The 13,739-nt window shown below is 36.7% G+C and overlaps 1 protein-coding gene across 5 annotated transcripts in view; it reads left to right on the plus strand.

Annotated features, from left to right (window-relative positions):
* Positions 1–13,739, plus strand: part of MAPK8 (mitogen-activated protein kinase 8) — a 108,360-nt gene that overhangs the window by 76,878 nt on the left and 17,743 nt on the right. For all 5 annotated transcript variants that reach the window (XM_047701939.1, XM_047701940.1, XM_047701941.1 and 2 more), the window contains 3 exons: positions 1,109–1,167; positions 1,257–1,395; positions 12,721–12,886. In XM_047701939.1, the coding sequence (XP_047557895.1) occupies positions 1,109–1,167; positions 1,257–1,395; positions 12,721–12,886 (364 nt within the window). The remainder of the gene's footprint in view (positions 1–1,108; positions 1,168–1,256; positions 1,396–12,720; positions 12,887–13,739) is intronic.

The following is a 13,739-nucleotide window of genomic DNA, read 5'->3' on the forward strand; positions in this document are numbered from 1 at the left end:
TTTTATTTATCAACCTGACAGAGATTACAAGTAGGCAGAGAGGCAGGCAGAGAGAGAGGAAGGGAAGCAGGCTCCCTGCCGAGCAGAGAGCTCGATGCGAGGCTCGATCCCAGGACCCCGGGATCATGACCCGAGCCGAAGGCAGAGGCCTAACACACTGAGCCACCCAGGCGCCCCTAAGCAAGGACTTTTAATGTATATTTGGAAATTATCCACATAGAGATGTTTAGACACACACACACACAAAATACCCAACAACAACATATATTGCCTATGTAATATAGGTAATAAGGTACAGGTAGAGAAAAGAAAAGGATTAGAAAGACAGAATGCTGGGAAAGAGGGCATGTCTCTGGATGAACCAGTGAATAGTTTGGGAATGAAGAAAACTTGGAAAGTTCAGTACTATGAAAACTGAGGATGTTAACAGGGAGGGTTGAGATTATATACAGGTATTAAATTAGATAAGAGCAGGTAGAAGATATTTAAAATTTGCTTACAAATTTTATAGAGAATTGTATAATATAGATCCTTGATAATTGAGTATTCATAAATGGAATGGGTATGTGGTGCTCTTCTGTTGATAGGTTTGTTTTTTTTTTTTTTTTTTTTTTTAAGAGCATTTTTAGGTTCACAGCAAAAAGGAGAGGAAGGTGCAGAGATCTCCCATATACTCCTGCCCCCTCACATGCATAGTCTCCCTCATTATCTGTATCCCCCCCACCAGACTGGTACATTCATTATAATCACTCAATGTATCCTTATTATTCAGAGTCAGTAGTTTACATTAGGGTTCACTCTTGATGTTATACGTTCTTTGGGTGTGGACCTATGTGTAATGACATAATATCTACTATTATAATACCATACAGAGTATTTTCACCTCCCTAAAGATCCTGTGTGCTTTGGTTCCCTCCCTACCCCCAATCCCTGGATGTAAAGTTTTAATATGTAAAATAAGAGAGAGTACTTAGGCTTAGAACATAAGATTTCAAAATTTTTATACTGACGATGGATTTTTTTTAACCCATGTATTTGCTGTTCCTAAATGAAAGTATTATTAGTAGTAGTGCTGTCTAATTTTTCTGTCTCTTTGCTTTTGCCACAGATAATTGGCCTTTTGAATGTTTTCACACCACAGAAATCCCTAGAAGAATTTCAAGATGTGTAAGTGTGATAATTAAAATTTTATGTTTATACATTATTCTTAGACTGTTGCTGTACACTTTAGCTGTCATCTTTTTTCACCCATGAAGTTACATAGTCATGGAGCTCATGGATGCAAATCTTTGCCAAGTGATTCAGATGGAACTAGATCATGAGAGAATGTCCTACCTTCTCTATCAGATGCTGTGTGGAATCAAGCACCTTCACTCTGCTGGAATTATTCATCGGGTTAGTAGAAAAAACTATTATCATATTCTTTTTTTAAATTATTGAGGTGAAATTCACCTAACATAAAATTAACCATCTTAAAGGGTTCAATTCATTGACATTTACTATATCCACAACATTGTTCATCTACCACCAATACAAAATTTCAAAATATTTTCATTGCCTCCAGAATCCTCATACCCATTAAGCAATCAGTCCCCCTCTCTCTCTCCCTAGCCCTTGGCCTCATCCCAGTTGGCTTTCTGTGACTGTGTAAAATGAAAATATGAAAATATCTCTTCTGGATATTTCATATAAATGGAATCTAACCGTTTGTGTTTAGTTTCTTTAACTTAGCATAATGTTGCCAGTCTCATTCATGTTGTAGCATGTATCAATAGTTCATTCCTTTTTATGACTGAATGATATAATAATGTATATATGTACTGCATTTTGTTTATCCATTCATCCACTGATAGACGTTTGCATTATTTCTACCTTTTAGCTTTTGTGGATAGTGCTGCTGTAACATTCATATACAAGTATTTGTCTGAGTTCCTGTTTTCAATTCTTTTGAGTATCTTCCCAGGATTGGGGCCTATGGTAATTATATATTTAACTTTTAGAACAACTACCAAACTGTACTCAACAGTGGCTATACCATTTTGCATTCCCCATAGCAATGTGTGAAGGTTCTGATTTCTCCAAATCTTTGCCAATACTTGCTGGCTTTTATTCTAACCATCCTAGTGAGTACAAAGTGGTATCTCCTTGTGATTTGCATTTCCCTAATGACTAAGGATGTTGAATGTTTTCATATGCTCGTTGGTCATTTGTATATCTTTTTGGGTGAAGTGTCTGTTCAAGACCTTTGGCCATTTTTTTAAATGGGTTCTTTTGTCTTTTCATTGTTGAGTTATAGAAGTTCTTTATATATTATATATGTAAGTTCTTTATATATTATATATATATACATATATGTAAGTTGAATTATAGAAACTCTTTATATATTATATAAGTATAATATATATAAGATACTAGACCCTGATCAGATACGTGATTTGTAAATATTTTCTCTCATTTTGTATATTGTCTTTTCACTTTCTTGATATCCTTTGTTGCACAAAAGTTTTTAGTTTTCATGAAATTCAAGTTTCAGAATTATGTGGAACTGCTGTAAGGACACAGACATAGACTGGTTGAATAGAGAACTTTTAAGAGTCCAGAAATAAAATCACCTACCTATATAATTTTCAACAAGGGTGTCAAAGACCATTCAATTGGGAAAAAATAAGTATCTTTAATAAGTGGGGCTAGGACAATTGGATTTCCACAAGCAAAGGAATGAATTTGGATCCTTACTTCACACCATACACAAAAATTAACTTAAAATGGGTCAATGACTTAAACATAAAAGCTAAAGCTATAAAACTCTTAAAAGAAAATATAAGGGTAAACCTTAATGACTTGACAATAAATTCTTACAAATGGTACCAAAAGCACAATCAATGAAAGAAAAAAATAGATAAAGTGATAACTGTAGCCATCTAGTAAGTTTTGAAAAATGGGAAAGTGTGAACCCTCCAACTTTATTCTTCTTTTTAAACATTGTTTTGACTATTCAGGGCTCCTTGTGACTCATGTGGATTTGAATATCAGCTTTTCCATTTCTGCAAAAAGGCCACTGGAATTTTAATAAAGATTTCATTTATTGACTCGGTAGATTGCTTGGGTTGTTTTGTCTTCTTAACCTATATTTAGTATTCCAATTCACGGACACCCATTGAGTGTCTTTCTATTTACTTATGTTGTATTAGTTTTCTTGAGCCACCATAACAAAACAACACAGACTTATTAGCAGCTCATAACACAGCTATGAAATTGTCCTCTGAGCTTGCTTTTTCTGTATTCCCTTAATTTTTGTGTGTTGTGTTTTCATTTTCATTCATCTCAAAGTATTTTCTCATTTTCCTTATGAATTGTTCTTTGACCTTTTGGTTGTTTGAGAGTATGTGTTTAATTTCCACAAATTTGTGAATTTTCCAGTATTCCTTATTTCTTGATTTCTAGCTTCATTCCATTGTGGTCAGAAAAGATACATTGTATAATTTCCATCTTTTAAAATTTGTTGAGACTTGTTCAGTCACCTAACATGTGGTCTGTTCTGGAGAATATTCCATGTGTGCTTAGAAAATACATATTCTTCTATCTTTGGAGGGAGTATTTCTTAAAAGCTACCATTGGGATTGTGATTAGTCTCTTTAACTAATAACAATTTATTTTGAATTATTACCACTTTATTGTCACAAAAACTCTACTCCCGTATACAGTCTGTTCTTTCCCCATTGTGTTGTAGCTTACTATTTATACACTGTGTGCCCAATAAGATAGAAATGTAATTATTGTTTAATGCATTTGTCTCTTAAATCATATTGGAAAAAAATAGGAGTTAGAAGCCCTAAACATAGTAATACTGACCTTTGTGTATACCTATGTAAATACCTTTACTAGTATTTTTTATTTCTTCTCACAGCTTCAGTTTACTGTTGAGTGTCCTTTTGAAGGAGAAATAGAATTTTTGTTTGGCATTGTTTTTCTTTCAGCAGTTTAAATGTATCTTTTCACTGCCTTTTGACCTGTATGATTTCTTTTGAGAAATCACTTGTTAATTTCATTGAGGATCTCTTACAAATAACAAGTTGCTTCTCTTGATTCTTAAGATTTTCTTTTTGTGTTTGGTTTTCAGCAGTTTAAAATGTGTCTCAGTGCAGATCTCTTTTGCTTTTATCCTTGGAGTTCACTGAATAGCTTGAATGTGTAGATTTATATCTTTCATAAATTTGTAGGTTCTCAGTCATTTTTTTCTGCTTTTTTTTTTTTTTTTTTTTTTTTTGCCTCTTATTTGGGACTTCCATCATGCATATTTTGCACACTTGATGGTATGCCATGTCATGTTTTCTTCAACTTTAATGTTTTGTCACAGGCATAATGGGTTATTGATTTGCCTCACAGTGTTTTTGAGGAACGCCCTCTGTCTAGCCCAATCTAGAGTCCCACAGGGAGAATGCAGGCTGCTTTCTTCAAGACCCTCCCACCCAACCAGGAAGATGGGTGGGACAAGGGCTTGTGAAAACACCACACATCTTTCCTCTTTTTTTTTTTTTTAAGATTTTTATTTATTTATTTGAGAGAGAGTGAGAGAGAGAGAGCATGAGAGGGGAGAAGGTCAGAGGGACAAGCAGACTCCCCATGGAGCTGGGAGCCCGATGCGGAACTCGATCCCGGGACTCTGGGATCATGACCTGAGCCAAAGGCAGTCGCTTAACCAACTGAGCCACCCAGGCGCCCCTTTCCTCTTGTTTTTAAGTTGCCTTTTTCTTGATTCTGCATTTACTTGGTTGTTGTGAACATTTGACTGTTTTCCAGATTTCTGAAAAAGTTTTTTCTGATCCATTTTGCTCTTTTTGGTGTTTCTGTGGAGCAGTCTACTCTTCCATTTTCCATTTTCCTTTAATTGTATTTTGGGAAAGTTGTATTTCTCTGATTTACGTGAAGTGGTATAAGCTTAGTTTTGCTCTGAAATGAAGTAGTATATAAAATATCCTGCTTTCATTACCAATTACATAGAACTGAGTATCAGAGTTGTATTTCTCATATATACAGAAATAGTTTATATTTTTGTAATCTGTTTTTTAACTGCTTTATTGACATGTAATTCACATACCATACAGTTCATAAAGTGTGCAATTATATTCTAAGGTTGTACAACCGTCACCACAATATAATTTTAGAACATTTTCACCAACCTTAAAGAAATCATGTACTTGTTAGCCTTCAGTTCCTGTTACTCCCTTCACCCCTGGCCCTACACAACTACTAACGTACTTTCTATCTCCATATATTTGCCAATTCTGGATATTTCATATAAATGGAATTATTTATATATAATGTGGTCTTTTGTGTCTGACTTCTTTTCCCTAGCATAGTGTTCTCAAGGTTCGTCCATCTATTTATCATGTATCAGTACTTCATTTCTTTTTATCGTCAAATAATAGTTTGCTTTATGGATGTATACCACATTTTGTATATCCATTCATCATTTGAGAGACATTTGGCTTGCTAACCATTTTTTGGCTATCATGAGCAATGCTGACATGAACGTGTGTGTGCAGGTTTTTGTGTGGACATGTATTTTTGTATTTTAGTTTTAGTTCTAGCTTATTCTTTGAAGAGAATAGCATCTAATTTGAGAGGAATTTCTTGAAAAATATTTAATTCAGTGGAATTATATCTTTGAGCTATCTTGTGTCAAATAACCTAACTCAAAATGAATACAGAGATTTGTGCTCAAGTTATCTATTTTACAACAATTGTGTATGTGAGATATTTAGGCTTATTCTTAGTTATCATTCTAACTGAATTGCTGTATAGCCTATGCAACTGCTAGTAATGTTATGTTTAATGCCATCTTTAGGCAACATAAGAGAAATATATATATATTCTCTTTACATGGGGAAGTATATTCTCTTCCTCATCCCATTATATATTGTATGAGGCTAATGAGTTTCTTTTGCCCTGTGGGCCAGGACAGTAATCTGCCTCCATGGAAGTTAATTTGATTTTAGTAAAGTAAAACCTTCCAAATAGAAAATTTTCAGATTAATGGGGTTAGCAGGTGGGTAAAACAGAAATCACAGACTACATGATAGAAGAGGAAACAAAGGAAATAGAAAGAAACTTAGAAAGGAAACATTAAATTACCAGAAGACCAATATATAACATAATGGGTAGGGGGATTAATCCCTTAATGAACAGAGTTCAAATTTGACACACAGTACCAACAACAGCTGTGTGCTTCTGTAATGCAAACAATTGTAGCTAGCTTCCAAAGACTGAAAGCAAAGTTATTGGCAAAGATGTACTGGGAAAATAAAACAAGAGAACAAGGATGATTCTATTTAATCAACTGCACTGAATATGGTGGGGCCAGAGACAAAGCATTTTTCAGTGACTTTATGAGGAAAAAGGATGTAATCTACTATGTGGATAAGTAACTGTCAAGAACATTATATATGCAGTGGAGTTGTAATACACAAACCTTAAACTGTGGAAAATAGAAGAATTATACAAACATGATACAATTGGGATATTTTAACATATTCCCTTAGTGTGGATGGATAAAGTGGTAAAAATACAGTACAACTGTAGAAAACTTACATAATAAATTTGAGCTAGTAAGATATATGAGGATTTGTTGCCTATGAAGAGGAATGTGCCTTTATCTTAGGTCAGGATATCTGGGAAACAATCTCTAGGATGGAGAAGATATACATGTAAGAAGTTTGTTGGGGAGTCCCCTCAGCATCAACATCTTTTAAGGGAGTAAAGGAAGTAATACTGGACAGAGGGAAAAGTTGAATTGGATACAGTCATTCCAGAGTCCTCAGCTGGTGACTCAGTTGGACTTTGAGGAGCAGCATGACCTTGGAAAAGGTGGCTCTCTGTATCTGAAGACAATTCCAGGAGAGAGATTTGCTGAAAACTCAGCAACCAATACTGCTAGCAGCTGGATGGGATCCTGAACCAGGGATCAGAACAGACACCTCAGGACTCACTGTAGGACATCTCTGGTGTCACTTGTTCCTATTTCCTTCATACAGTAAGTTCTGGAGACTGCTCCTCCAGTGTTTTATTTGATGTTTGTTCCTTAAGTAACTTTGGGTCACACCCACTCCTATAGGTGGTCTTGAGGCCACAACTGATACTCATCTCTCTGGTCTACTACTAAGTCTAAATACCCTTCACCCCAGCCTAATACCTCTGTGGTCTAAGATGGTTTGCCTGGTAAAATATCCCTTAGGGTTTTAGTACAAGTCAGGACTGGAATGGGGTTCCACACAGTAAAACAGAGACCCAGTCTCCACCATGTGCATAGTTCCTGGTCATTGTTTCAGGGGAGGAGAAAGCCAAGTGTACTGCCTCTTCTATGCTTTGGCCTGGAAGTGACACACATCACTTCTGCTCTGGAGCACATTGGCAGAACACGAGGACCTGCCTAATTATAAGGGACAGGGAAATGTGAAAGGCAGACTTCAGAATGGTGGTGAGCATTAGTCTCTGTCACAGTCTACCCTTCTGGTCATCAAACATTTCTTTGCTCCCTTGATTCTACACATAGTACACTCACCCCCTGGTTAGGGGAGATAACCCTAAGTCCTAGTCTCTCAAGGTATTTATTTCCGAAGCGATGGAGCGTAATCTCTTCTTCAGATCCAATAAACAGTCCCATTTGGGAAATTGAAAGTTTAGTCACTGGTCATTTGTAATTTGAAATTTTGTTGGGCAGAGGTCCCTGGATGGTACAGTCAGGTAAGCATCTGACTCCTGGTTTTGGCTCAGGTCATGATCTCAGCATCATGGGATTAAGCCCTGTACTGGGATCCGTGCTTGACATAGACTCTCTGTCCCACCACACATGTTCTCTCTCAAATAAATAAATACATCTTTAAAATTACTTTAAAAAAGACATTTCTGTTGGGAAGACACTATGTCACTTCCTTTGGGGAAAGTGGGGGTGAGGGTTGGTTAGTCCCTAAATCTCATTTCTGCAAGGAATGCTCTGTCCACTGTTCTCGTGTAGTACCTGGCTCCACTCTGTGAAGAGTCTTTCTTTTCTACTGTCCTTTTGAGTATATCTAAAGTGGTTATTGGAAAATGTGTTCTCCTTGGGGTCTGCTCAGCTTTCTCAGCTTACCATCTGTACAAGATTGGGGGCCCAAGTGTCCTTTTAAGGCAGTCCTTTTCAGTCTTGACACTGTTGATGATTTGAATGAAGAGTTGTTTCTTTTGAGGAGCTATCCTGTGTACTATAGAATGTTTAGCACATTCCTGGCCTCTACTCACTAGATGCCACCAGTACTCCCCAATTGTGACAACCAAAAATGTCTCCAGACCCTGCAAACTATCCCCTGGGGGCAGAATTGCCCTGAATTTGAAAACCATTGTTTTCAGGCTAGAAAAGTCACAGCCTAATGGAGTTTTTTGATAGTACAGCTCTCTCAGAAACTTAGAAACCTTCTTTTTAATTATAGTTATTTTCATAGCATATTTGTTAGTTCCTGGGTGTATATCTTTGACTTAATGTCTGCCTTTAAACTTTCAGGCTTTTCTGTTGGCAAGTCTGAGACATTTTCATCAACTGAAAGAATGCAGTTCTTTTTCCCTCAAGGGTTTTCAGATTTATTATGTGCAAATAATGCCTGAAAAACAAATCCAAAATATTGGTGGCTTGACATAACATTGCTTGCTCAGGGCTCTGCAGGTTGGTTGTGTGGCACTGCTCCAGATCATGGGGTCAGACAGGGTTTGTCCTTGTTCAGCTTTCAGGCTGAAGGAGTGGCTGGCTCTGAGGCACATGATGGCTCTGAGGCACATGATTTTCTCATGGTGAAAGATAGCAGAGGAGAAACCAAGCTAAATCAAGTGTATTTAATAAGTATATTTAATCAAATCAAGTGTATTTTTCAGATTTGGTGAACATCATATTCCCTCACATTCCATTGCCTCAACAAATAATCTCATTAATAATAATCTCAAGGCTCATTAATAAAATGGAAGAGTACAGATGGTCATTAATGGTGGTTCAACCTAATTTTTTGACTTTACAATGGTGTGAAAAGTGATATGCATTTCATACTTTGAATTTTGATTTTTTTTCCTGGGTTAGCAGTATGTAGTACACTAATCTCCCTTGATGCTGGGCAGCAACAGTGAGCCACAGCTCCCAGTTAGCTACACCTACAAGTATTCTGTACCCATAGAGTCATTCTGATTTTCACTTTCAGTACACTGCTCAATAAATTACGTGAGATATTCCAATACTTTGTTATAAAATAGGGTTTGCGTTAGATGATTTTGCCTAACAGTAGTCTAAGATAAGTGTTCAGAGCATGTTTAAGGTAGACTAGCCTAAGCTATGATGTTTGATAGGTTAGGTGTATTAAATGCATTTTTAACTTATGATATTTTCAACTTATAAGGGTTTATTGGGACATAACCCCATTATGAAGTCAAGGAATATCTGGGGAAGAGATTTACTGGACAATCTGCCCCTTTTTTTAAGGGTTTAGTAACATTTAATTTTTCTAGAACGGCAAGGTCCTAAAATTCTAGATTCTGATTCCCTTTCATTTCTGTTTTTAAACTGGCCAATTCTTTCAAATGCTGCCAGTAGCCACCAACACACTACTGAAGTTTTGCTTTCCAGTCTCTTCCAGAGCAGGGATCAGCTACCTTTTTCTATAAAGTCTTGATAGTAAATATTTTGGGCTTTGCAGGTCATAGAGTCTCACCGCTATTCAACTCCTGCCATTGTAGCACAGAAGCAGCTGTATACAGTATGTGGTTAAATGGGCAGGACTGTGTTATAAAATTTTCTTCACAAAAACAAACAGGCCTTAATTTGTCAACCCTTGTTCTAGAGTTTCAGGTTAATTATGCAAGTGCTGTGCTTTCCAGGTTATTGCAAGGGGCGGTATCACGAAATGTTTTGCTATTACATAACCTGAATCGTATGTCCACCCTCTGCTATTAGTTTCCCTGCTGCCTGCTGCTAATGCTGCTAAGCTATGATCCTGTGTTCATAATAGTAACACCCCATTTCTGACACTAATTTCTGTGTTGGAATAGACAAGTATAAAGGAGAAACATTTCTAGGTGTCTCCTTTACTCTTATATTATTACTTCTGATACCAAATGTGTGGTAGTTTTTCCCGCACAAGCAAGTCCAGGTTCTCTGGACACAAGCTGGGTGTCTTGTATTTTAACTCAATCCTGATATTACCTACCTGGAAATAGCATCAGATCCAACAGGTTAAGGGATTAGTCCTACAAGTGCTGGCTGTTCAGATGCCAATCTCAATCCCAGGTTGTTACCTGTGGTTCTGACCTACTGGCTGGAATTCAGAGGTTTGCAAAAACCCCCTCCTCAGGCTCAATTAATTTACTACAGAAATTTACTACAGAAATCAGGAAAACATTTTACTTACTAGATTACCAGTTTATTACAAAGGACATAACTCAAAAACAGCCAGATGGAGAGAGGTATTGGGTAAGGTAAATGGGAAGGGGAACTGCTTCCATGCCCTCTCTGGGTGTACCAGTCTCTCAGCACTTTACATGTTCAGCAACCTACAAGTTCTCCTTACCAGTCCTTTTGTTTTTTTATGGAGACTTCATTACCTGGCATGATTGATTAAATCATTGGCCTTTGATGATGGAACTCAGGCTTTAGCCCTCTTCCCTCCTTGGAGGTGTGGGCTAAGAAATGCTAGAAGTTCCAACCCTTTAATTACTTTGTTGTCTTCCCCACCCCACCCCACCCCATCCCACCGCCCCCGCAACCAGCCACCATCCTTTGGAACTTTCCAAAAGACCTCATATCATAAACTCCTGTATGGTCAACAGGGACTTTTTTTTTTTTTTTTTTTTTTTAAGTGATGAGAGAGGGAGTGATGCAGAGGGAGAGGAAGTGAGAGAGAATCTTTTGGAGCCAGACATGTGGAGCTCAGTCTCACAACTCTGAGATCATCCATGACCTGAGCCAAAATCAAGAGTCCTTAAAAAAAAAAAAAAAAAATCAAGAGTCCTGTGTTCAACTGACTGAGCCACCCAGGTGCCCTGAAAGGGACTTCTTATGAATAACAAAAGGCCCTCCTTTCATCTTTTTTGCTCTTACCTTTTAGATAATTCTAAGGGTTTTAGGAGCTCTGTGCCAGTAGTTGGGACAAAGACCAAATATGTATTTCTTATTATAAATTACAGTGTTACCACTAGGCTATGCCAAGGTGACAAACCCTAAATTCACAGTAGCTTAACACAACTAAGGTTTCTTTTCCATACTCTGTGTCCAGGGCAGATCATGGTGGGGAAAGGATTCTGCCTTACTTAGGTTCTCAACAACCTCAGCTGACGGAATGGTCCACCTGGTCCACCTGGAAGGGTACTAATCAGTACAGCAGGGGAAGAGATGACAGGATGTTGTGCATGGCCCTTCTATTCTTTGCTCCCACTCCATCCTTTTGACTAGAACTAATCACGGTTAGGCCTTCCATGTAAAGGAAGCTGTATGTATGTATGGGGGAGAAGTTGGAATATTAAGTTAGTTCTACTTCCTCTGCCACAGATTTATACAAATTCACTTATTCTTCTCATATATAATTAGCAATGTTAGTAGCATCTGTAGAAAGGTATATAGATTGTTATACAAAGATGAATTTCAGGCAATATTTTTGAAGCATTTTTTTAACTGTTTTTTCTTGATAAAAATTACTTCTCAAAAAAATTGTATTGTGCTCTTAACCTTTCCAAAATAAAGTATTTAAGGTTGGAATCTTATTTCTAGGCTAGAATGCAGTAGTATAAAGAGCCATTAGTCTTTACCCATCACAGTAGACACTGAAGTGATATCAAAGCTTGCAATATATAATTCTTGAACAGGCTGTGTTACTTTGCTGAGATAATATATTTTGTAAAAAAATCCATTTTTTAAAAGATTTTATTTATTTATTTGAGAGAGAGAGAACACACTAGCAGAGGGAGAGGGAGAATCTCAAGCAGACTCCCTGCTGAGTGCAGAGCCCATAGGCTGGAACCCATGACCCTGAGATCATGACCTGAGCCGAAATTAATAAGAGTTGGGCACTCAACCAATTGAGCCACCTGGGCTGCCCTAAAAATGAGATTTTTTAAAAATCTGGTAATTTAGTACACAAGTGAGCATAAATGCTAACTTAACGATTCTCTTTTTACTATAATAACTTTGAAATGCCTTACAAATTGCTTTTATTGCACTTCATTGATAATTTCTAGCTAATCACAATTTCTAGAAAATAAAACATCACAAATTCTCTAATATGTATGTATGTATTCATAAGTGAAAAATGCCATGAAGCTAGTTTTTCAGAATTGCCTATTATGATGAATCTGAGTAGTAATGATGATTATAATGAGAGAAATTAAAGTAGTTATCAGGAATAGTTTTACAAGTGATCTAATAATGGGACACCTAGGTGACTCAGTGGGTTAAGCGTCCGAGTCTTGATTTCAGTTCAGGTCATGATCTCAGGGTCATGATGTGGAGCCCCATGTCAGGCTCACCGCTCAGTAAGAAGTCTCCTTGAGATTTTCTCTCTCCCTCTGGCCCGTCCCGTGCTCACTCACTCACTCCCTGTCTGTCAAATAAATAAATAAAATCTTTTTTTTTTTTTTAAGTGATCTAATAACTTGTGAACTGTAAAATGTTTGTATATATCATAGCAGTCACTTTCTGTCTTTAATATTTTGAAGGACTTAAAGCCCAGTAATATCGTGGTAAAATCAGACTGCACTTTGAAGATTCTTGATTTTGGACTGGCCAGGACTGCAGGAACTAGTTTTATGATGACACCTTACGTAGTGACTCGCTACTACAGAGCACCTGAGGTCATCCTAGGGATGGGCTACAAAGAAAACGGTCAGCAAACACTATTTACTTGAAATAACGTTTTTTGCTTTTGTTTATCAGATTTCTTGTGTAAATATTTAAGCTGAAGTGCATAGAAGTTAAATGTATCACTGAAATATTTATCAAAAGTTTGAAAGTAATTATAAATTTTGTTATAAATGTTTGGAAAAAGTTGGGGCCCCTGTTTATTTAAATATAAGTACATAACTATCAACACTACAACTGGATAAAGGATTTATTGCTACGGCTCCTAAAACAATATATGCCGTTCACTTGCCTATAACTTGAGAATGAGTATTTCTAATAGGGGCTCAAGGAAGTATATCGTGTACTGACAGTTTATCTTTAGTATAATCCTACTTTGCATTAGTGATATTTGAACATACTTCCAACCTTAGGAAACCAAAGTTATAACATTTAGTGTAAACTTTAAGAGCTACAGTGAGGCCATTCTGCAGAGCTGATGAGATAATTAATTAAGGTGATCTTTCAGAAGAAACAGTATTTCATCAAAGCCTTGTGTCCCACCTTACAAAGATGGCATTATTTTATGTGGGTATATTCAATTAAATATTTCCCCATTAGAATCAAGGTTGAAGAAAATTATCAGGCATGTATTCACATATTTTTTAAAATGTTCTGTATATGTGTGTACATACATGTAATTTAAGGAGTTTTGTTGAATCTCAAATATTTAGGATATAAATAAATCTACACAGGATTATTATGGACTTAAACTATAACTTTTGAAATGTGGTAATTTCATCCAAAATACTCCCTAGAATAGGACCTTAGGTGTGTTTTTTAGCAAGGAATCTGAAACAGCGATTCACTTTGAATCAAGAAACTATTACTTCAGTCT

Source organism: Lutra lutra, chromosome 14 (assembly GCF_902655055.1).
Source record: "Lutra lutra chromosome 14, mLutLut1.2, whole genome shotgun sequence".
Lineage (NCBI taxonomy): Eukaryota > Metazoa > Chordata > Mammalia > Carnivora > Mustelidae > Lutra > Lutra lutra.